Genomic DNA, 25,364 nt, shown 5'->3' with positions numbered 1-25,364 from the left:
GATCTGCTTCTTTGTATTATACTAAATCTTGGAATCAGTGATATTTAGTGCTAGCCCTTAGATAGGTGATTTAGTCCAACTATCTCATTTCACAGATAAGGAAACCGAGTCTGGAGAAGTTAAGTGGCTTTCACAGGATCACACAGGTGGCAGATGTGATTTTACTCCAAGTCCTCTGATTCCAAATCCAGCATTCCCTCCATCCCCCCCCCACCTCCCCCACTCATTACACCAGATAGTTTGCCTAGGGTATGGGTATTCGAAGCCCAGTGGGTGTGCCCATCGCCTCCATCTAAGTGTTAAATCCATTTCATGTATATAGGGATTTTGCATTAACGAGACCTTAGAAACTAGTATGAGACCCTTAAAAAAAATTAACTGGAGGAGAGAGGACTTCCAACCGGGGCCAACTGATCCCCCCAAATGGGACAATACCTCATGTCATTGTGGCTTAGCCAACCCACCCTAGATTCACCCCACTTCGGTGCACCGCCCAATCTGTGTGCCCTGCCCGCTCTCTTTATGCGCTCAATCCCCCTTATCTCCGGGTCTCTCCTCAGACTGAAGATCCTCCTCAGGGCCTCAGGAGCAGCCCCGGCTCTCCAGAGCAGTTTTGGGACACACCTCTAGGGAGAACTGCGTATTTCCGCGTGGTAGGGAAGCCCCGGCTACGTCCGCTGTGTACTCCAGCTCGGGTTGCAGGTCCATGGGAAGTTCTTTAAGGAGCCCAAACCCCGAAGCAGCTCTAGCTCCTACTGTTCGGCCCCGCCCCCTCCCGAGCGAAGCCTGGAGCTCGAAGCTGTGAGCTCAGAGGCAGCCCAGCCCGGGGGCGTCACCGAGTGCGGCCACCCAGCTCCAGCTCCAGCTCCACGCCGGAGTCCTCTTCTCTTCTCCACCTCCTCTTCTTCCGTCCCTTCCCTTCTTGGTCTTAGAACGCAGACCCAACGCCCATCTAGGCACCGAGCCCGAGACGGACAGCATCTGCAGTCGGGATCGTGAGGCAGAGGGAACCTGTGGAGCCTGGGACCCAGGCGTTCTCAGAGCCCGTAACTGCTGAGGCTCCAAAGGACTCCCCTCGCCTAGGGCTTCGGCTGCCTTACCCTGCTGCTCACTGCCCGGGGCTGGGGAGCGATGCAGGCTGCACTGTGAGCCCCAGGCAGCAGGGCCATGTCCGGCTCTCGTTGCCAGACATTGTACCCCTTCACTGGGGAGCGGCACCGCCAGGGGCTGCGCTTCGACGCCGGGGAGGTACTCACGGTGCTGCAAGTCCCGGACGGGGGCTGGTGGGAAGGGCAGAAAGAGGACGGACTCCGTGGCTGGTTCCCCGCTAGCTATGTGCAGTTGCTAGAGGTAAGGTTTCGGGGCTGGGCGCGGTGGAGTGAAAGGGCCCTATCTAGCAGGACAGGGAACCAGTCTCCCTATTTCCACCCAAATCCGACGCCAGCTTCGAGGATGGCAGAACACCAACCATGCCACCACTGTGAGTGCCAGTGTAAGGATGTGCCTGTAGCCAGGAGAGGCAAGGCACTGCTGGGGGTGTGTTCGGGAGCAGTGCCTTCCTTGGTCAGTTCCTGCCTGACCAACTTAGAGGTTTGCATTAGGGGACCGGAGTAGGGGGTGGGAAACTGGAGCTAAGTGGGGTGAGGGAACGGAATGCAGCCCGCTCTCTCCAAATCCCCTGCAGCGCTTTACTGCGTCTTGGGAATGGTGTGCATGCAGTCTTCGAGCCTCGTCCTCACTCCCACTTTGCTTCTCTTCTACACACACAGTCCCCTTCTTCCTCTTTTCTCTCCTGTTTCGTTCTCTCCCTCTTCCTTCCTGCCTTTTTGGGCTAACCTTCCAACGGAATGAACTGAAAATTTAAAATTCCAAGTTCGGGACTTGGCCAGCTTCCTTGGGTCAGGTTTGGGTTTTCTCTAGTCAGAACCCTTCCAAGGAACAGACTTTTAGAGATTTGCGGTAGGACTTTTTGGGAGATGTGGGAAAGACCAAACTGCCTAGTGGAGAGGAGTGCACAGCCTGCCAGAGATAAGGAATGGGTGTCAAAATTCCCAGTGTCTCTGGGTGGGTGATATAGGGCTAGGTTGTGAGTTACAGGCTTGTTTGGTGCTGGAGAGTCACAAGCATCAGCAGCAATAGCTTTCCATCTGGAGCTCATCCAGCAGGCATTATCTAAGGAATAATCATCACAACCAGCCGAGTCCTAGCCCCCAGACCCTTCCTTCCAACTCATTCTCTCCTCCCTCCCAAAGAAAGAACCAGCCTAGACTCAGAGTGGGGAATTGACTTGCTCTTGCAGTGGTGACACCAAGTTACTTTTAACGTTAATAACCACTGTTTATTTCGACCAAGTAAAGTTCCCCTGTTTGTTGTTTCAGTGATACTTAGGAATCCAACTCTTCTCACTGGTTTATGGCCATGGACATGGGAAGCGGGAATGGGATAAAATAATTTCGGAAGTTAGATTAGAATTCTGTCACCCCCTTACGGATGTAGGATTTAGAGTAGAAAGAGACCCTAGAAAGTGACCAATCCAACATTCAGCTTACAGAGCAGGAAACTGAGGCCAAGAGAGATAAATTGACTTGCAGAAAGCTACACAAATGCTTCCCTAGCAGAACTAGGAACCAAATCTAGGTTTTCTGAATACAAATTCTCTTCTCTTATCCTGCAACACAGTTTGATGACTTTCATCAGATCATTCTGATGTGAAAAACACATTCCAGGAGTGCTGTGAGCATGAAATTCTTTTAAGATTTGCAAAATGGGGTACAAGATGACAGGAGATAATATATGTAAGATGTTTTGCAAAACTTCAAACACTATACAAAAGTCAGCTACCATCATCATTAACTACTGTCCAATAGTTGACCAAAATCAAGGATCATTACTACTACCAATTAATGAGATGCAAACATCAAAGGAGCCATGTCTTAGCAAAGATACTTGTATGATACTGCTTATATGACCATGGACAGGTTGGTTAACCTTTCTGAACCTTAGTCACTTCTTTCATAAAATAAGGATATGTATACAAATTTATCTCTGAGGCTCCTTTTAGTCTAGGATCCTAATATTACAGAATTCCCACTAACAGCCTGTCAAATGTCATACAAAAACATTGAGAAAAATGGAATGTTTACTGATTTAGTACAGTTCCACATTAATAATGTGAATTTATTTTGAACAAATGACTAACAAAGTTTTGGTAGTTTTACTGGTGTTTGGGTGCAGGGGGTTGCATAAACTGTTAGCAGAGTCCCTTTTTAGAAATATGTTTATACTATATTTTGAAGGTGATTATATTTCACATGCATATGTCATATATATGTTATTGTATCTCCTACAGTATACTTATACTGATGTTTGATATTTAGTGAATGAATGAATGAATGATTTCCTTATGGTTCAAATGACATCAAAAGACATAGGGTAATGTTTTTTTTTATTGTAATACAGAAAGTATGTAACTTACAAAGAAACTATAGAAATTGGGGTGTCCTCATCCTCTCTGAGGATTAGACTGTGGCACAAAGTGATGATTTATCTCTCTTATCTTATGAAAACCAGTGCCAAATCTCCCTGTTTCTGAAAACCTTGGTAGAGACCCATGGAACCTATACCTTTCAGGGTATTCATATTGAAAATTGGTTGGCAAAAGACTGACCTGATCAAGGTAGCTTCTGACAAGACTTTCTTGAATTCATCCTGGCCTGAACTTTGATTTAGGAAAGCATGAAACTAGTGAATTTGCTCACTGTCACTATGGTGTAGACTCTTGGAGTTTTATTTTTGAAAGATATTACTAATCTGAGAATGACAGAGCTCACTAGTAGCAGCAGCCTACCCTGGGGAAGTTGCTTGCTTGTTAGGAATTGATTTTTTACTGCCTTATTTGTTTACACACAGGTGGTCCAATTTGGGGAGACTAATTGAATCAGAAATGAATACTCCTTCACTGTACTACCCCAAACTTTTTTTTTATACCAAAGCAATCCACATCAGTATTATATAGTAGGACTACCTATGAAATTTTCTCAAGGCAAATCTGAGATGAATCATTATAAAGTATTTGTTTTGTTCCTTTTCTGTACACTTAACCATACACTATGTGTATGTATATCTTACCTTCCCTATTAGATTATAAGCTCCTAATGGGCAGGTACCAAGCCTTATTAATGTTTGTAACTCCTGTGTATCTTCTAATGTTTGCATCTACTATGGTGCCTTGCAGGTAGTGTAAAGGTTTAGTGAGTAATTGATGAGTGAATGGATGAAGCACTATACCACACATTTAGTTGGACTCTAGGTCAAATCATGTTTCTTGTTCACATTATGATATATTCTGTATTTCTTTTATAGAAAACATGTATCATGGATGTCTACTTCTATCCAAATCTTTGTTCAAAAAGGGTGCTTTTTGTAATGATTATAAATGCATAGGTGATTGCCATTGAATACTGAAATGTGTATACAATTTTCTTTCACCTTGTGTACTCAGACAGCTCACTTTGGTTTAGGTTTTTGATGCCTGTTGAAAACCCTACTTTTCAGGAACAAGGTCAGCCTGCCATCTTATCTCTGATTCCTGCAGGCCAAATTGGCCCATCTTTTGTGTCAATTTCCTAGCTGCCCACTCTAGTGGACATTAAAGCAGTAATCATCAATTTCATGCTTATTCTCTGTACTCTTTACAGAAAAACCCTTAGCTTAGCAACAAGTGTGAAGTATCCCTGACTTTTGCAGAATAAATGGGAATGTTACTACATGCAATGAACACATGATTTTTTTTTTGCCTAGTTCTCTGTCAGAGAGCCCCAAGCTATTTTTCTTATAACCTGTTTCATTGAATTCAACCTCATTAGGCACCTCTCTCTGTATTTAGCTAGGAGTTGTTTAGCATTTTTCTGCCACTTTTAATAATTAAAATTAACTTACATTTATTTATCACTTTTCACAGTGGTCTCAGATGTTATTTCCTCTCATTTGTACAATGACTTTGTGAGGTAGACAGGGAAAAAAATGATTTCCATTTTGTAGATGTTAATACTGGTAAGTCTTTGCTTGTCTAAGTGAAACTCAGAGGTGACCTAGTTAGTGTCAGATCACAAAGTCCATCCCAGATCATCTGACTCTGACTCTAGAACACTTCCATTGCATCAGGAAAACCCAGATGCTTCCTTCCTAATTCCTAGCAGTGGTAGAACTAAAAATTTTTGCTTTCCCAGCAAAAAGTTTTAGAAAACCCCTTTTCACAGTCTGTAAAATAATTCTACTTAGCAAGTTGAACTACTGATTTCCAGCAAGAGAGTATTATCATGCAAGTTTAGCTGAATTTGGCATTTTGTGTGTTGAATGGAATATTTTGGTAATCCTCAGAAGCCTCTCAAAAGGTGGTCTATACTGTTCATTTGACAGTCACTAACTAATAAAGATCAGTTTCACATCTTCCCTCTTTTATTTGCTTATTTGGCAGTTTCTGAATAGATGAATCTACATGCAGAGTCAGGATTTTGCCTTGCATCAATAGTATTGAAGTCATTCAGGAATATATTCTTTCTATAAACAGATCCTGCATGTCTAACACTGTAAATAGCCTTGGTTGAATTAGCAAAACCTTTTGGTGGGGTTACTACTGTGACATCAGGGTTGGTTTCTTGGGGCTCCTGCAGTCTAAGAGTCCCTAAACTTTACTGTGGTTCAGACTGTCAAGTCAAATCAATGGGTACCTATTATGTGGCTGCCACAGTTGCTATGAGCCATTTTGGCACCAATGGCAAGTAATATGAAACAAACTAACAACAGCCAGCATAAGACATACAAGAAAAGGTTCAATTTTGACCATGGTGAAGGACTGTAGCAGGGGCATAATAAAGCTTCTCATGAAAGCTTGAGCATTTACACCTCAGAAATGCTACCAATCAGGGCTTGATATATTATTTTGTTGTCAAGATTTAAAGTGATGAAGATTAAACTTAAAAGTAGATTGCATGTATTATTTTTTTTGGAGTACTTTAACCAGCACAGTCCTGACTATATATATCTATTTTTTGAATATTCAACCAGCTACATTTGAAGGGGCTTCATCATCAGAAAGCTGGTAACCGGGTGATGAATTCTTTTCTGAGAGATAAGCTCTCAGATTATCTAGCAAAGGGTAGAAGTGCTGAAATATGTATCAGTAAAGACTATATATCACAAGATGAAATTATCCATCCTTGGATCTGTTAAAGGGATATATAGAGGTTTGGAGGTGCAATAGGAAGAACATTGAGCTTGAAATTAGTAAACTGGAGTGGTTTTAATTCTGTTATTTATTTGCTGAATAACGTTGAGCAAGTCCCTTCTCTTGGGGCCCCTTATTTCCATGTATGTAAAATGAAGTAGTGAGAGTAGATAGATGATGACTAACATCTCTTCCATCTCTAAATTCTCTGATCCTGTCTCAGAACCTGTAGCATATTTTTTGGTGGGGTGAGGCATATTATTAACAATCACAGGATTGAAGATTTAGAAGAAATAGAGAACTTGTAGGTTATCTAATCAAAGTCCCTCATTACACTGAAGAACTGGAGGCCCAGAAAAGTGACCTTCTATCCTTTGAGGGCAGATTTTGTGTGTGCATGTATATGTATATGTATATGTGTATGTATATATGTATGTATGTATATGTATTCTTACAGCCAAAAGTCATTTGTATTCAAGTCAGACAAATTCTGTGATTTTGTAATAAGGTGAGTGACTAAGCTGGTAATACATGGTTTTTTGGTCAAAAACAGTCAAAAGTAAAAAATTTCTGGTCAAAAACAAAATATAAATTGAGACTAATTGTGTCATTTGTATTCAAAAAGGATTCTTGAAGAGTCCCAGGGGAACAGAACTGCCTTGGTTGATAACTGGGTTGTAAGTAAACCTACTGTGGCCTCAACTCTCTATAACCAGCTAGGCCACAGACTCAGGCCCACCCTAGTCTTAGACTCCCTTCTGTAATGCCACCATCCACCTTTATTGCTTCTTGCTTAGGGAGTGATGATCAAATCATCATTATTGCTACTGGGAAGAGTGGCCTACCACTCTGAACTCCTATGATTCAGCGTCATAAGCTGCCTAGGGAGAAGTTCACTTCCTCTGGTACCACTCCCTACTCCCTTCTGTCTATAGCATCTCTACCTCCTACTTGTCCATACACCACTCCACTTTCCCCCTTCCATTATCTCCCATGGAAGGCCTATTAACAAACTGCTATTCATTTGAAGCAATCAGGATTAAGTAACTTACCCAGGGTTACACAGCTAAGTGTCTGCGGTTAGATTTGAACTCAGGTCCTCCTGACTCCAGGGCCTGTGCTATATCTGCTGTGCCATGTAGCTGCCCCCAACAAACTGACATTTATAATAGACCTCTTCCATCTTCTTGAAGTAAAGGAGACCCAGGTCCTTTTCCCATTCTTACCCTGTCCAGAACACACTGTATCCTTAGATACCTTTTCCATCATTTAATGTACTCATGCCCTCATGGCACCTCATGGCTAGGAGGAGGAATAGGCATGCATCCTGCATCTCACTACTGCATCAGCAGCCGAAGTTATATAATGCTTTAAGGTTTACAAAGTGCTTTATAGAGATTTTATCCTCACAACAACCCTAAGGTAGATAGAAATTAAGAGGCTTGGCCAGAATTATGAAGCCTTAAAATGTCTGAGACTGGATTTGAACTCAGATCTTCCTGAATCCAGGTCCCATACTATATTCACCTGGCTGCCTTCTAAGCCTTTTCTCTACCACTATCATTCAGCAATCTCACTTTGAGGTTTATTATATTCATATATATGATCCTATCCAGATCCTGTCAACTATTCTTATGTCCTGAAGGTTCTGTCCTTTCTTAGCTCAGTACCTGGCTCACAATCTTCTTTACCCCAACTCTTCCCTTTATACTCAAAAACTTTATTTTACATGCTGTTATTTCCTTAAATAACCATTTCTTCGGTCATCAGCTTCATCTCCCAGGATCTACACCCTCATTCCAACTTCAGCAACACAGCTGTGGACAGTCATACCCTTGATTTCATTATCATTCACAATTGTTCTGCCTCTACAATCCACAAATGAAATTCCTTTATCTGACCATAAACTCCTATCTCCTTTCCATTTCTCTCATGCCTAAACCAGTGAAACTGTCAGGTATTCAACCCAATTGTTTCCCAGCGTATCTTGCTCTGGCCTTAACTTTTCACCATTCAAAATCTTGAATATAGGGTTCAACTTTTTCATCTTAATAGGCCATCATTGCTTCACACCAGTATACTATAATATCATGTTATTGTATTATTAATATAAAACTGCACAGCAGTTGTTCAAAACTTTCTTCTCAAGCTTCCCTTCTTCTTCTCAGCAAAATATCTTGCTCCATATTTCACTGAACAGACTAAGGGTCCTTCTCAACATCATCCCCAAATCTTTCCTCCTTTGTTTCAGTCTCAGAGCAAGGGAATGACTCTTCACTTTGTCAATGCTAGTCCACTTACCCTTGACAGAGGACCTGCATTCAGGTCTTGGCACTGTCACTTACTAAGAATAACCTTGAGCAAATCATCACCTATAAAATCATGTTGTACTAGATGATCTCTAAGGTTCATTCCAAGCTCTCAGTTTTTGATCCTCTCATTTTCGAGGAGTTTGACCCTTTAATCATGTAATCTTTTTCTCCAATTGTTTAATCAGTCTCTATCTACTGGCTCTTTCTTTCATGTCCACAAATGTGTCCAAATCTACCCTATCCTTAAAAAAATCCCTACTTGACTTTTAAACTCTCTCTCCTCTTTCACTGTCAAACACCTAGAAAAAAGTCATCTACACTCATTGCCTCCACTTTCTCAAGTCCCACTCATTTTGGAAACCTTTGCAATCTGGCTTCCTATCACCCAACTGAAACTGCTTTCTCCAAGGTTACCACAATGCTTTCTTAATTGCCAAATCTGATTTCCTTTTCTCAGTTCTTCTTCTTAAGAACATTTGACATTTGTTAAGCACTCTGTTCTCCAAAACATTTTCTCCTCCATTTGTGACCTTCCTTTCTTCTGGTTCTTACCTGATTGGTCACTCATAAAATTCATATGCTATGTAATCATCGACCATGGCCCATCTCCTATGTGTGAGTATCCCAGGGCTCTATCCTGGAACTTCTTCTGTGTCTTGGTGAGATCATTTCTAAACAGCTTCTACCAGTTATCATCCTTATGCAGATAACTCCCAGATCTATATGTCTGTTCTAATCTCTTGACCTGTAGTCCTGTGTCTTGAACTATCTGCTAAAAATCTCTAGCAGATGTCTTATAAGCATCTCAAATGCAACATGTCCAAACAGAACTCATCTTTCTTCCCAAAATTCTGCTGCTCTCTTCCTAACTTCCCTCTTTCTGTGAAGGATACCACCACCTTCTGATCACCCAAGATGTCATCCTAGATGACTCTCAACTGTCTATTTTCCCTTTATTCCTCATAGTTAATCAGTCACCTAGTGTTGTCAATTCTACCTCTACAGCAAATGTCTCTGCTTTTCCTCTCTCAAAGATACTTAGTCCAGGCTCTCCTTGCCTCTCATTGGACTATTGCAGTAGCTTCTTAATTGGTCTCTCAGTCTTCCGTAATCTTTAATCCATTTTGCCCATTGATATCAAACCAGCCTTCCTAAAGCACAGATCTGACCATGTCACTTTCCTCCTCAGAAAACTTTAGTGGTTCCTTCTCAACTGTAGAGTCAAATACACATTCCTCTGCTTGGCATTTAAAATCTGTCACAACTTGGCTTTAGACAACCTTTTCAGGCTTAATGTACATTATTCTTTTTAACACACTCTACATTCCAATAGAATTGGCCTTCTTACTGTTCCTTATACCTTGAGCAAGGAAGAGATCTGGTCAAACTAGTCATTCCATCTTTTTTTGTTGTTGTTGCTTTTTGGAGGGGGGAAGGAAAATTGGGGTTGACTTGCCCAAGTTCACATGGCTAGTAAGTGTTAAGTATCTGAGACTGGATTTGAACTCAGGTCTTCCTGACTCCAGGGTCAGTCCTCTAATCACTTCACCACCTTGCTGCCCCAGTCATTCCATCTTCTATCTCTTTACCTTTCTGCAGGATGTCCCCCATGCCTCAAATTTTCTCTCTTCTCACTTCTGCCCAGTAGAATTAGCATCCTTCAAGGCTCAGCTCAAGAGACATCTCTTATAGGAAGCCTATGGTGATTCCCTTGGTTCCTAATGCCCTCCTTTCTCCCCACCATGACTTTGTATGTATTTTACAATTATCCTTTCCACATTATGGTTTTGACATATCACAGGTCAGCATAAGAAATTAAATGGGAATTTTGGGGGAGCTTTCCAGAAGTCACAAACAATACATGAAGTCCAGCAGACAGCACAGAAAAAGGTTTAAAAACTCAGAATTGCATAGAACATATGAACAGTATTGTTTTGTTTTGTTTTGGAGGGCAATTAAGGTTAAGTGATTTGCCCAAGGTCACATGGCTAGTTTTTGTGTTAAGTGTCTGAGGCCAGATTTGAACTCAGGTCCTCCTGACTCCAGGGCCGGTTCTCTATTCACTGCAGCACCTAGCCGCTCCAAGTATTGTATAATATCAAGAAAAAAGAGAAGGAAATCCACGAAGCTGGTATGAAAGGATGGCCAAAAAAATTTTACACAAGTTTTCCAGATTGAGGGGGCACCACTCCCCCAACCCTGGCGATATGGAAGGGATAACTATATATTTTTTTCTGGATACTTCTTGTTTTCTCCTCTTAGAATGATGTTTCTCCGAGGCAGGATAGATTTCATTTTTTGGTTTTTGTATCCCATTAGGTATATGACACATAGTAGACATTCATTAAACACTTGAATGAACAAATTATTGGAATAAGTATATCCTCCCAAGAGAACTACTTACTAACTTTTCATTTCTTTAAACTGTCATCCTACATCTCTGATTTTTCTCAAACTCCTTGAAAAAGCTGCATACACTCTATGCTTCTACTTTCTCTCCTTTTATTCACTCTGGCTTCTGGTCTTTTCATTCAATTAAAATTGTTCTTTCCAAAGTTGTCATTGATCTCTTTGTAAAGGGGTATGTGTGTGTGGGGGGGGAGGGGGGGTGATTCAGTCAATTAATCACTGCATTCCCACTTAGAGTTAAAAAAAAATTCACTACTCTTGGTACCTTTATCTAGTGAGAACATATCTGTTGAATCAGTCAACTAAAGGCATTAAACTAATAATGTATGCTTTATCATGCCCAGTGTATTGGCTATAATGTAGAAAACCATGACTATGCATATCTATTGCAAGGGTTTTCTTTTTTTTCTTTTTAAAATGTGTGTGTGTGTGAGGGGGAGAAAATAATTTTTTTTTTAAAGAAAGTTAATTTGAGAGCCCACTATGAGAGAGAATCACTTGGGGGGGGGGGAGAAGAAGGAGCCTTTATCTTCTTGCCCCATCCCCTTGACCATAGAAACTTGACCAAAGACCTTGTGGACTTTGGAAGGTGGGAAAACTTGGGCTTTTTATCTGCTTTCTAGATGCATCTCAGGAACAGTAGTGAGTGGAGGCAAAGTTTGCTTTAGGAGTTAAGGACAAACTAGACAATGCTGAGTAAGAGCAACTTTTGGATTCTATAAGGAGTATAGTAGAGAGTTATACCACACTCAAGAGGAACATATGAAGGACTCCAGTAAACTTACTTCTAGGAACTGAGTTATTCCTTTGCCATTTGATATCTCTATGTTTGAGCCCATTTTTCATGGACTCTATATAATAGGGTCCCTAAGTGGTAGGTACAATGGATAGAGCACTGGACCTGGAGTCAGGAAGATCTGAATTCAAATCCAGCCTCAGACACTTATTGTGTGACCCTGGGGAAGTCACTTAACCCCTATTTGCCTCAGTTCCTCATCTATGAAATGAGAACATGCTGGAGAAGGAGATGGCAAACCACTCTAGTATCTTTGCCAAGAAAACCCCACGGGTCATGTAGAGTTGGTCATGACTAAACAACAACAAAAATATCTATATATTTTTGGGATAGCTTGTTTTGGGGGGAGATATTTTATGACAACTCTTCTTACTAGACCACTTTAGTTTATACTTATTTCTAAAAGCTAATTCTCTGGCTGACTAAATGATCTCTACTGATAATCAAGGTGGGAAGCATGCTGGTCTCATGAGTTATAATACTAGAGACTAATTCTTCAATTCCTCAGGATCTCCTAGAGCCCTTGGGAGAGTGAAGGTTAGTTACCTTCAGGGGATGTAACCTGCCAATGTTAGTTGGGGTTAGGAGAGTGAATCTAGTGTATGGTTGTTGTCCTTCATTCTCAAAGAGGAACAAAATGACATCACTATGCTAGAGTCGAGTTTCAGTGTGTTTGATGTGGCTCATCAGAGCTTGGAATGCACTACCACAGATTGGACACAAATAGTCTGTGTGAACCTGTGAACATTTGGGTTGGATTCTCTAAATTTGCATATCCTTCGATTGTCTTAGGAAGATTCTGAAGATCACCTGGCAGGATAAGATACCAGACACTGAGGTCCTTTCTTGAACTGCCAAGCATTCAGACTGTTTCAGAGAGTGCAACTCTGATGGGCTGGCCACTTCGTTCAAATGCAAAACATATGCTTGCCCAAAAGACTATTTTATGGAGAACTCAAACAGGGTAAGTGCTTACATGGTGGTCAAAAGAAGCGATAGAAGGACACTCTCAAGGTCTCTTTAAGAACAGTGGAATTGAAGGGCAGGTAGGTGGCACAATGAATAGAGCACCGGCTCGGGAGTCAGGAGGACCTGAGTTCAAATCCAGCCTCAGACACTTAACACAAAAACTAGCCATGTGACCTTGGGCAAGTCACTTAACCACAATTGCCTTCCAAAAAAAAAAGAATATTGTAATTGATTGTGTGACTTGGGAGACATTGGCACAGGATGGCTCAGCACGGCATGCCCCCTCATCAGAGAAGGTGCTGTGCTCTATGAGCAAAGCAAAATTGAAACAGCTCAAAGGAAATACAGGATGTGAGTCCAATCTGAATCGCCAAATCCAACAGTTTTTTCTCAGTCCTAATCTCTTTCTGCTTCATTTGACATTACTGATCACCCTTCCCTTTCTCAGTTTTGGTAATAATTGTCTTTCTAGTTTACTTCCTACCTGTCTGACTACTCATTCTCAGCTTCCTTTGCAAGCTCAATATCCATCTTCCCTAACTGGGTGCTTCTATCTTTTCCCTCTATTCTGTCTTTTTATAACTTCATCAGCTCCCATTAATTTAATTGTCATCTTTAGGCAGATGACTCTCTTATCTCTATAATTCAGCTCCAACCCCATTCCTTCTTCTGAGCTTCATTTCCAAGTCACCAAATGCCTTTTGGAAATTTCAAGGTGGATGTCACAGCTTGATCTCAAACTCAGTATAAGTAAAACTGAACTTTCTTTCCCTCTAAATCCTCTGCTTGCTTAGTTTTTGCAAATGTACTAACTATTCTACCAGTGTCTCAGGTTCATTATCTCAGCATTATGTTCTTTCTTATATTCTCCCTCACCCCATATATGCAATTACTCATTTCTATCTTTACAAACTCTCCCCTTTGCTCTACTCACATAGCTACCACCATAGTTAAGATCGTCATCTCTTCTCACCTAGATTATTTCAAAAGACCTCTCCTAATTGGTCTCCTTACTTCATCTCTCCTTACTTCAGTCAGTGTGGTGCAATATGATTTTTCTTAAGCATAGATCTGACCATGTCACTCCCTTGTTCAGTCAGCTCCAGTGACTTCCTATTGCCTCTAGGATAAACTATAAACTCTTCTGCTTAACTTTTAAAGCCCTATGCTACCTATCCCCATTACTTTTCCAGTCCCCTTGAACATAACTTCATTTCCCACATTCTGTTATCTAGCCAAATAAATCTTCTCACTTTTCGATAGCCATTCATTCCCCATGCCTCAAATTGACTTCCTCCTTCCTCCCTGCCTCATAGAGTACTTCTCTTCTTGTAAGACATAGATTACACATCGTCTTCTTCATGAAGTCTTTCCTGATCAGGCCAACTACTAGTGCCCTCCCTCTCAAATGACATTGAATTCTAACCACTTTATATACATTTTACCTATTAACTTTATGTTTAAGCTATAAATATTTTTATGTGTACCTGTTAATTCCCCCTGCCCCTTAGATCATAAACTCATTGTAACAAGGGATTATTTTATTCTTTGTAATTACATCCTGTTACTCAGCTAAGTGTCTTACAAATAGTAGGTGCTTAATACATACTTGTAGATTGCTTTAGATTTGTACATTCTGGATTTTTGCAAAATCACTTTTAAAAGTGGCTTTTAAAATCTATACCTTATATTTTAGAGTAAATTTAAGAGGTGATTGTTGGTTCAGTGCCACTGATGATGATAGGGGAGGGGTGAAGAAATAAATTTTCTCTGTCTCAGTACCTTAGACAGTTTTGGGGACACATTAGACATCCCCCAAATATTAGTTGAGTGAACTTTGTTATTTCTTGGTCCCATACTTTAATAAGTACTACATTGACATTGTATAGTTGTCTGTCTGTCATTAGCTTTACTATTGCTTCCCAGAGACTACCCATATAGAGTGACTCTAGTAAAGACCTGCCCAACTTGGCAACCAACTTGGTAGTGGTCAAAATTAAATAGGCGAATCTTTGACAGGCCCACAGATAGGTTAGACTAGAGACAGACTGAGGATGGTTGGTTGCTGTGTCAGGTGACAAATAGGAGACCGTGTGCAATGGCAACCTTACATTTTTCAAGGACTACCTGAAGTTCTTTGGTGGGACACCAGAGGCCTGGGGGCCATATACTGTGTAGACTTGCTCTAGTAGATAACCTTTGTTAGAGTTGAATGAAAGACTTTTTTGCAGAAGATCAATCAATTGATTAAAAAGAATTAGTTGAACCCCTAAGGCATAGTTAGGTTTATCTTTTGGGTATTACAAAGATATATAAAGCACAGATGTCTCTTCTCTGGGAGGTTACAATCCACTTAGGAAAATAAGGCATAGTTATAAAAAGGTAAATTATCTGATAAATGCTGAGTGGCCAGAGGGCACAGAACAAACTAATCTCAGTAACATTTTTGTGTCTTGTCCAAATCCCTCTGGGAACTCCCTTTCTCCAACATTTCTGCAAATTCCCCCCCCTCCCCCTCTTCCTGGCTCTACTCTGGCCTTTCCCATCACCACCTCATGAGTAAGCCCAGAGTTTTCACTCTACTTTAACCTTCAGATCCATTCCTCTCTTTCCAATAATCACAGACCCAAACCCATCTAGCCTGGCTGTGGGGCAGCATAGCTGCTCACATGGATTGGATGAGCAAGATATAACCAATTAAAGTCCTCCCAGTCAGAGAGTGGAGCACCGTTTGGTCTGGTGCTATACCTTCTGCAACAACAGGCATTGCCATCCCCTCTGCTGCTGTGCTCTCTGCACTTCTGCCCTGCCTCTACCCCAAGAACTCTTGGGCCTTGCCATCTGAACTGCCAGTGCACCCTAAGGACCAGCAAGCTTTTTTATCAGCCATACAGCCCAACCCCCTTGTGTGTGTGTCTTATCTTACCCAATTAGAATTCGAGCTCCTTGAGAATGCTGATTGTCTCTATTTAGAACTTAGCACGGTGTTTGGCACATAGTAAATTTTTAGTAGATGCTTTTTCATTTATTCATTCATAAAAAAATAAGATTATTGACATATCTAATCGTTGTGAGTTATATAAACTCACCATATCTGATACAAAGACAAATCTCAAGGAGATTATTGGGGGAAATAACACATTTGACCTTTGGCAAGTCATTTAACCTCCTTGGGTCTCCGTTTTCCCATCTGTAAAATGAAGGTGCTGGACTAGATGGTTTTGATGGGGTGCTTGGGATCTATGCCTGTAATATCAGTTTGTAACGTCAGTTTGTAAAATCAATTTGTAAAACCAGTCTGTAAAATCACATTCCCCTCCCTCCCAGTCTCAGAGCATTAACTCTGCCCCTTCCCCATGCCAGCACTCTGCCCAGCAACAACTCATGAACTGTTTAATTCTGCTTGGAACAATAACAAGCTACACCTATGAATCCTTCACTAAACCATCTATAACATTTTAGCTTAGGCAAATGTTATCTCCTCTTAGTAAAGTGGGCAGCTGCACCCATGAATCCTTTAATGCACTATCTATAGGTTAACTCCTTAGCCAATTATCCACATACTGAGTCTCTGTTAGCCTTGGTTCCCAACATCCATCTTGTCAAACATGACACTGATGGGTGGCAGACTAGGCACTTCTCAGTCAGCCCTGACCACTAGCTGACTTAGTGACATTTCAGGCCTAAAACCACACCTCCAGATATAGCCCCCCCCCCTTGGGTTATTTCCCAGTGAATTATGGGCAATATGCCTGCCAGTTGATATTAAAAGTTCATGTTCCTTTAAGCACTGACCACTCCTTAACTCCTCCCTAATCCCACCCTTACTCACCTACTTAGCATAATTGACATCTGATTTATTGCCTACACTCCTTAAAAACTATGCCTATGTCTTCTTTAAACTTGCATGTTCTCTAAGAACTCTTGCCTGCTGTAAAGCGTAACAATAAATTTTTACAATCCTGACTTCAAGACTGCTTGGGCCTACTGAATTCTTTCCAGACTGAATCACAGGTATTCTGGTCACTGATAAGGATCAGAGTTCCTGTATAACCTATTGCCATCCCCCCATCAGTTTCAGAAGACTCCTTGCCACCTCCTGTGATCCTATCTACCCAGCTTCAGACCTGTCCATACCCTTTCCCTCTGGCCATTTTTTAACCTGTCATTGCTGCTCCTTCACTTTTCCACCAAACATCTGGAACTTTGGAATTCTCCTACCCAAGGTCTAGGGCTAGACTGTCATGATAGGTCAAATCTCAATGTATCTAGCTAACCCAACACTGGACCATGCTGTTTCACCCTGGTCATTTTCCAATCTGCTGCTTATACTCTCCTCATTTAAAGAAAAAGGGAATTGGTCTATCAGAGGTCCCTCACCTAGGGTACATGAATTTAAAAATTTTTTATTTGATAACTGTATTTCAGTGTAATTGGTTTCCTTTAAAAACTATGTATTTTATTTTATGCATTTAAAAACATTATTTTGGGAATTATCAAAAGGTCCCATGAGACAAAAAAGATTAAAACTACTTGGATTTGTTGGTCTCAGATTCCTTCCACCGATGACATTTATTGGTTCTGTGATTCTTAGAATATAGGATTGCTCTTTATTTAGGACCATCCTTGCCACCTACTCACCATTGGCCAATTTTCTTCCAGAAGCAATCTCCAGTTTATTGGGTACCCCAACATAATGAGTTGCTCACTACTTCAAGGCTAGCTATTTATTTTTAATTTCTCATTCTGTAATCAGAAGGGACTCTAGGAGAGAAGGTCCTTTCATCCTTTAGGTAATTAGGAAGAGTTTATTTTGTGCTTTTCTGTTGGGTGGTTAGAAAGAGTTGGAAGAGAGCTAGTAAATAAACCCCTGGGGCACAGGTGTAACCTGGGTGTTTTGGAAATACTTTCCTTTCTGGACATTCTTGAGAAATTTTGTTTTAGGGGTCCAGAATCTAAACTTACACTACTGCCTTTAGAGCTCCTAAGTGGAAGAGAAGCTAGATACCAGAGTTGTTGCTGTTCTAAGCTTCCTCTGCAGTTTCCAGAGCAGACTGACTTTACACAGTATTGTTTAGAGCGCGACCCTCATCTGTGTGAGGTTCTGACTTTGTCTGGTGGTTTGGTTCCTTGCAGGTGGAAATAGCTTGGCTTACTGGAAAGTTCTGGTTCTACAGGCAGATGACTTCAGTTCAAATTTCACTTCCTCTTTTACCTGTATGGCTTTAGTCATTACTTAAGTTTAGCTAGGTTATAGTTCCCTCATCTGTAAAATTAGTGGTTTAACTAGTTGGCCTCTGAGATTCACTCCAGCTCTATCTCTGTGGGTGCTGTGGGTGACAAGAGCGGGTGAGTGAGGAATTGTAAATGTATTCTTGCACAGCCAACCCACCTCATCCCCCACACCTCTCACACACATTCTGATAAATCAAAGTACTCAAAGATATATAGGTTTCTGCAAAAGAAAAAAAAAAGTGGGTAAAGAGCCTTCAGATACCACACAAACTCTCAAACTAAAAAATTAAATATAAGACAAATTTTATTTAATCTAACATAGAAATGCAAACACTTTCACTCAAACCTTTTAGCACTTAATTTTTTTTGGGGGGGGGATAGGTTCTATTTCCCAAGGATCTGTGGGGTCTTCTAAATTTATAGAAATATTCCCACAAGAGGAAAGCACTAAATGCTTTTAGAGAGTTAAGATATTCCTCTGGTGACCTCCAGTTCCTTCAGAGGTCGGTGTAGTACTTTGAACTTTTAGTACTGCCCTGATGTTGATCCCTCCATATTGGATGAAAGCATTCAGGATTGCTAGAGTTGATCGGTATCCTTGGCACCACAAAGTTCACCTAACATGTAGTACCAGTAAAGGGCAAGTTGTGGCTCTCTCCCTTGCTGTGCTCCTAATTTGTCTAAGAATTCTGTATGGTCCAGGAAATCCACTACTCTTTCTTTTCCACCAGATTTTGGAGTTACAAATTTTCTTCCCATTTTTCCCCTACCCACCAACCCAAAATAGCATTCCCACAGGATATCCCCTCCTCCAATATGCTCTCTCCCATATTTTCTCCCATACCCGTTTCGACTTTTCCAGTGGATCTCTATACTTCAGTGCCTGTATATCTTATTTCCCAATTACATGTAAAATAGTATTAATAATAGTATATACATACACACACACACACACACACACACACATATATATATATATATATTTGGAAATTTGATTTTAAAACTTTGAATTCCAGATTCATTCCCTTCCTTCCTTGTCACCCACCCTCACTGGGAAGATAAGCAGTTCAGTATAGGTTGTACATGTCTAGCTAATGCAAAACATTAACATAGTAGATATATTGTAAAACACTGACTATATTTCCCTCCCTCCTATCTCATCTCCCACTTGTTCTATTCTCTACTTTGATCCCATCCCTTTTCAAAAGTGAGTGCTTCCAACTTCCCTCCCCACCCCACCCCCCAGACTGCCCTCCCTTCCATCATCCCTCCTCTCATCCCCTTCCCCTCCTACTCTCCTGGAGGGTGAGATACCCTATTTAGTGTGTATTTAGTTCCCTCCCTGAGCCAAATTCAATGGGAATAAGGTTGACCCATTCCCTTTTGCCTTCCTATTCTTCCCCCTCCATTGTAACCATTTTCCCTTGCCTCTTCTGTATGAGATAGTTTACCCCACTCTGTCTCTCCCCATCTCCTCTCATTATATTCCTCAGCGGGAGGTTAGCTCCTCTGTGTCATTTTGTGGGTTCTGCAGCTCCAAAGTTTGTTTAGAGTCCCCTTTTTACATGGATTGGGGAAGGTGGAAGCTGGAGCCTTGAGGGGGTCGTGCTTCTACTATCTTGGCTCCCCCCCCCCTTCTTTACTGCTGTTAATGTGGATTCCTGCAGCTTCTAGGTTGGCCCTCTAATTCCTCAGTGATCCATTACCTGCTTATGTTTGCCACAATTCTTGGGTGATATTTTCCTAGTGGGGGGGGTCATATCCCCCCTGCCGAAACCCAGGCCCAAGTTTCCACTTAATCTTTATCTTTTCAGTCCTTATCTTCTCTCAGCTTTGGATCTCTTTTACCAAACTCATTCAGTGTTTGAGCCCCGATTGGCTCAGAATAAATGCAAATAACAATTGTTTCTGTTTTGGCCAGAAATCCTGAGGGTCTTCCCCTCTGCTTTCAATTTTGTTTTTGCTTTTGCGTAGATGGAGTCCATTCTCTGCTTCATTTCTTATCTAACCTTAATCACTTAATCACATCGCCCCCAAACCAAAATCTGTTAAGGACCCTAGCTTGAAAAGGCCTCAGTTTCCCACTACTTCCTGGGCTATTTCCAGTTGTCCTGATCTACGGTATGTCTGGCCACTGGTCCCAGATGACTCTGGAGGAGAAACTGAGGCTGGTGACTTTGCATAGCCCTCCCTCACTTAAGTTCAGTTCCCTTGCGTGTCGTGATATCACTTCCTTGATGTTATGGTCCGCTTCAAGAAAGATAAACAACAATAACACCATGGGGACATAATAATAGCACCTGTTTCTTTGTTGTATTTGGCAATAAATCCATGCTTATAGAACAAGGAGCATCTTTCTTTCCAACTTTGGGAGAGAGTTTAGCCAGAGGATTTCTGTTGGAAAATCAGTGAGTGAACTAGTCTACTTAACCTATAGAAGCCTCAGGTTAAGAAGTACTTGGTACCAAATTCACTGGGCAGGGCCCATACCTAGCTATTCTGCCTCAGTGTCCTCCTGGCTTTTAGCAAAGACAAGTAAACTCCTTCCTCGTTCATTTTTGGAATCATAGAATGATAGTATGTTAGAATTAGAAGGAACCTTAAATATCCTCTAATCCAGGGTTTTTAAAACTTTTTCTACTGGTGGCCCCTTTTTGAGTTTCAGCAGCTTTTCTTGGTGTTGCATGGGCATGGGCAACGCAATGTTCGTGCCTTGTGTTCACAACCAAGGCTGCAGAAGTTGCAAGCTGCAGCATGGGCAAGCACTTCCAGAAACACAACAGATTCACTATGAGTTTGATTTTTAATTAACTTTTGGTCATCTTGTGTTCAGACACCTTTTACTGTTACCAAACTTTTCAAGACCCTTAGAACCCACAGTTTAAGGAGTGCAGTTCTAATCCAACCCTTCATTTTAGATCAGGAAATTGTAGAGAAGTGAAGTTACTTGTTCCAGAGCATATAGTAGAAGAGGAAGAGCCAGAAGCCAAGTATCCTAATTTCCGGCTATGTGTTCCCTTTTACAACATTGCTTAAAGGACCATTTGAACAGCAAGGTTATCTTAGCTTAGGCACTACTCCTTGTGTGTATGTGTGGGGCAGGTAATGAGGTTTCTCAGGGACTATCTGCTAAAGTATGTGAAGCCTTAGGCCTCAGTTAGGTGACCTTGGGGGAAAAAACAAAACTCTGGAAATCCCCTTGTCCCCTCACCTGCCAAATAAGGGAATGTTAACAGAACAGCCAATCAATTTAAAAGATTACATGAGGAAGGGGAAAGTTGAGGTTTTCAGCTATATAACCCAGCTCGTCCTCTCCCTGGATTTCCCAGTGACTGGACTGTCTGCTTCTCTCGAGATTCTAATAAAACTTTCTACCTTCACTTTGAGAGGTCTCTGAGTAGTCAATTCTGAGTTAGGGTCTCTGTACCCGACACATCCTGTAAGAGGTTGGACCTTTTTGAAACCTTTTTAATGAGTATCTCTGGGCCTCAAGATTTATTTGATCGCCTTTTTGTTTTTTTTTTAAAGCAATTAGGGTTAAGTAACTTGCTCAAGGTTACATGGCCAGTTATTTTTGGGTGTGGTGCTAAGTATCAGAGCCTGGATTGGATCCCAGGTTATCCCGACTCTGGGGCCGGTGCTCTTACTCACTGAGCCACCTGGCTGCCCCTTTTGTTTTGCTTTTTTTGGAGGGCAATTTGTGGTTAAGTGACTTGCTCAAGGTTACGTGGCTAGTTTTTGTGTTAAGTGTCTGAGGATTTGAACTCAGGTCCTCCTGACTCCAGGGCCGGTGCTGTATTCACTGTACCACCTAGCTGCCCCATACTTGATCTCCTTTTAAAAAAAAATTCATTTTTATTTATGTGCTTTGTTTTTATAATCCTTTAATTTCTGAATACATGCCCTCCCCTTCTCTACCCAAGCTGTCCCTTGTAACAAAGAATAAAAAATAAAAAGAATAATAATTTAGCAAAACCAAATACACCAACCTCTCTGATATTATATGCAGTATTATAATGCCTCTAATCCTACACCTCTGCAAGAAGGGAGGTGCATTTATGTCACTTGAATTGTCTCATTTTTAATGCAAAAATGAAGGTGCTTTGAAAAAAATAATTAATGAAGATAGGAAATCAGGTGTGTAGAATCCTTAATCTTGAGGCTTTTAATATAAATTTTAATACAAATTGCTTATTCAAATCAAGCCATCCTTAGGAGGTGATTCTATCCAAACCTGTTTTGTAGAGTTTCATGTTTCTGGAGCCCCTCCTATGACTTTGCTGTGGTTCTGAAAATTAAAGATCTCACTTACTGCATGTGTTTTGGAGCCTTTACCCAAATTACTAAATTGAACTGAAATGTGTTTAAAAAAAAAACAGAAGATAATTTAAAATCTTTTATCAACTGGCATTTTATCCATGGCCCATAAAATTATGCAAATTTCATTAAGCTCAGTCAGTGTGATGTGTTTAGAAAGTATGTTGGATTTCATATCATAGGACCTGGATTCAGATTGTAAGTTTGCCACTTATTACCTATTTTACTTTGGGCAAGCATGCATGGTGGGTCACAGGTCATTTGGGGGAGGAATTTTGTCCCCTGGTATCAACTACTCTGAGTTTCCTGAAACAATGCCCTGGTTGTTTTGCCTTAGTTACAGATCTTTGTGGTGATGAAAAGATATCTAAATAACAAAGAGGGTACTGATGTAGCATTTGTAATGACCTCTGGGATGACTCTGGGTCTTTTGTGCTCTATTCTGACTTTCTGGTGGGGATGTCAGATTTGGATTGGTTAGGATCCAAGGCCTGTCATCACACAGGCCAAGGACCCCTAGATGAACAGCCTCACATGGAGCTACATTCTTCTAGTATGCCTGGAGTCCATGGCAATACCCAATTAATCCTTTCAAACATTTGTCCATCATCCTCAGGCTCACTAGCCCCTTGCTGTGGAGGTTTATCAGGCCTCCTCATTAGAAAGAAGCAATGCATCCTGGTTATCCCTAACCTTCTAATGAAGAGCCCCCCTGCTCTTTTATTGACATGGTTCATACTATAGATATGGACTATCCCTATTGGGTCACTTGATCAATGGTGTGACTCCTCCCAATGATCAGCCTATGTTTATCTTGGCATAGTGGTCAGAGATGGGTAGGGAATTTCTGGGCAGTATTTCCCCTTTGAACAAAATAAATTTTGCAGTTTTATAAGCACAGAAACAGAAAAACATGTGTTGAACATGCCCTGTAGGGCTATTTGTCCAACTCCTATTTGCATTCACAAGTTATGTCCCCAGAGGGTGTAGCAGCAAGCACCCCAAGCGTCCTCAGGGTTTGCTGCCAATACAGGTTCTTAGATCTGCTTTGTTAAAGGAAAGCAACTCAAAATGGGTTAACAAGCTTACTTTAATCAGTCAGACATATATCGTTTACCTTGTTCAGGGGAAAGGTGAGCACCCCGAACTTCAAAGTACACAGACAGAATTATCAAGACAGAAACAGATCTAGTAGACAGATTTCAAACTGTCCAACCATTACATCCATACCCAGTCAACATCTGGGTTTCAATATCTGGGCTTTTTCAAAGCCGGGGGGCTCAGGACAACGGCTTCCCAGAATCCATATCAAATCACAGAACACTTCTCACAGTGAGCCCCAAAACAAAGCTACACATCAGGGCTTATATAGCTTTCTCCTGGCTCAGATAATGTAACAACCTTTTGGACCCACTGGCCAATCAAAAAGTATCTACTGAAAAACAAGCCTCCCACCCCAGGTTCCAGGTGCACTTTAGCCTAGGGGCAGGGAAGATCTTCCAAATTTGCATTCCCATTACAGAGGGCAACTGAATACTACTAGTCTCAAGTTCTGAGGGTAACCCTGAGGGGCTGGATTTCTTTTTATTTTTTTGCAAAAGTTATTTTAATGCAGACACTGAAAATACCATGGAGGTAAACCACATAAGACAAAATTTTTACTAAATGAACAAAGCCAACACCTTCCCAACCCCAAACTTGTCCATCAAGTTTGAAGAAGTAAATGTCTTCCAGAAGTATTCAGCCACCAACAATGATGTTATTAATGGGGATGTGGATCAATTTAACAAAAAAGCCAATAAATCCCATTATAGCAAACCCTATTGCTGTTGCCATAGCAATCTTCTGGAATTCTTTTCTATCTGGCTTGGTACATCTTTTGACAAGTTGAATTGAGTCCTTCACAAACTGCCCACTAGGCTCAACAAATTGCATTACCTGATCCATGATGATCTGTACAACCTATGCTCCCGACTAAAAGGACACGTAACCACCGGGAGGAAAGCTGACTACCCGAGGGGCTGGATTTCTAATATTGTTGCTGAGGAGTCTCCACCTGTGTGCTTCCTATTAAAATTAGATAGAATTGCCAAAAAAAAAAAAAGATTTGTCTTTAGTTTGCAACATTCAATTTTATAAGATTTTGAGTTTTAAGTTTTTTCCCTCTTTGCCTACCCCCTTCCCAAGACGGTGTGCTGTCTGATATAGACTATACATGTACGATCATATTAAATACATTTACACATTAGTCATGTTGTAAAGAAGAATTAGAATTAAAAGGAAAAAATTGTGAGAAAGGAAAACCAAAAAAGAAGAGAGAGAAAATGCTATGCTTCCATCCACATTCAGACTCCATAGTTCTTTCTCTGGATGTGATGAGGTTAGGGGAAAGGGGTGCTCAATACCCCAAAATACCAACATGCCAGGTCTTGACGATTGAATTCAACAAGTCTTCTCTCAGCCAAAGAAAAGCAAAGTTTATTATTTATTATTTATTATGATTCACCATATTGGGTAGACTCTTAAGGAGCCCCAGTATCTGTGAGGCTTGGGCCAGATTCATCTGACACAAAAGGAGTCTGTGCTAGATCATTTTTAGGCCTTCCTTTGGAGGCAAGATGTGTCTGCTATCCAGAAAGGTCATGGGAGGAATCTAGGGGTGGTCTAGAGGAGGAGTTTAGGGAGGGTCTTCAGGAGTCAGATGAGGTCAGACTCCAGTAATGAGTTTGGGGAGGGTCCTCAAGAGGAGTCCATGAGATCAGACTCCAGTAATGAATGATTAAGGGTGGGAAGTTACTGGAAGCTACCTGGAAATGACAGGACCGTGGGCTAGGCCTGTTCAAGGGTGTGACAGATTTGGGTATAGATATTTTGGGAGGATCAAGAGTGGGAAGTTGCTGGACAAAGTAGGGTTAAGCTACCATGTTTCCCCGATAATAAGACACTGTCTTATTAATTTTTTTGGACAGAAAAACACCAGAGGGCTTATTTTCAGGGGAGGGCTTATTTTAATGAACATTGACAGCAATTTTAATAAACAGGTAAATGTGAACAAAAAAATGTACCTTTATTCAATAAGCAAATCACTGGGGAAGAACAG

At 41.1% G+C, this 25,364-nt stretch overlaps 1 protein-coding gene and 1 pseudogene across 5 annotated transcripts in view; one reads left to right on the top strand and one right to left on the bottom strand.

The window, feature by feature from the left end:
- Window positions 1–639: 639 nt before the first annotated feature.
- GAS7 (growth arrest specific 7) overlaps window positions 640–25,364 on the top strand; it is a 325,321-nt gene continuing 300,596 nt past the window's right edge. For 2 of the 5 annotated variants that reach the window (XM_069076772.1, XM_069076780.1), the window contains exon 1: window positions 1,215–1,350. Coding sequence is in view for 2 of the 5 variants with exons in the window: in XM_069076771.1 (XP_068932872.1) it covers window positions 1,168–1,350 (183 nt within the window). In the remaining 3 variants the exon portion in view is untranslated. Of the gene's footprint in view, window positions 1,351–25,364 lie in introns of all 5 variants that reach the window. The other 3 variants (XM_069076771.1, XM_069076770.1, XM_069076779.1) reach the window with 3 other exon arrangements.
- LOC138152692 (protein transport protein Sec61 subunit gamma pseudogene) lies at window positions 23,842–24,305 on the bottom strand (annotated as a pseudogene).

This window comes from Petaurus breviceps, unplaced genomic scaffold (genome assembly GCF_028583685.1).
Source record: "Petaurus breviceps papuanus isolate PSGF00001 unplaced genomic scaffold, PetGlider_PUasm1.0 90925, whole genome shotgun sequence".
NCBI lineage: Eukaryota > Metazoa > Chordata > Mammalia > Diprotodontia > Petauridae > Petaurus > Petaurus breviceps.
The sequence above is the reverse complement of the archived record's forward strand: the minus strand, read 5'-3'. Positions and strand labels throughout refer to the sequence as shown.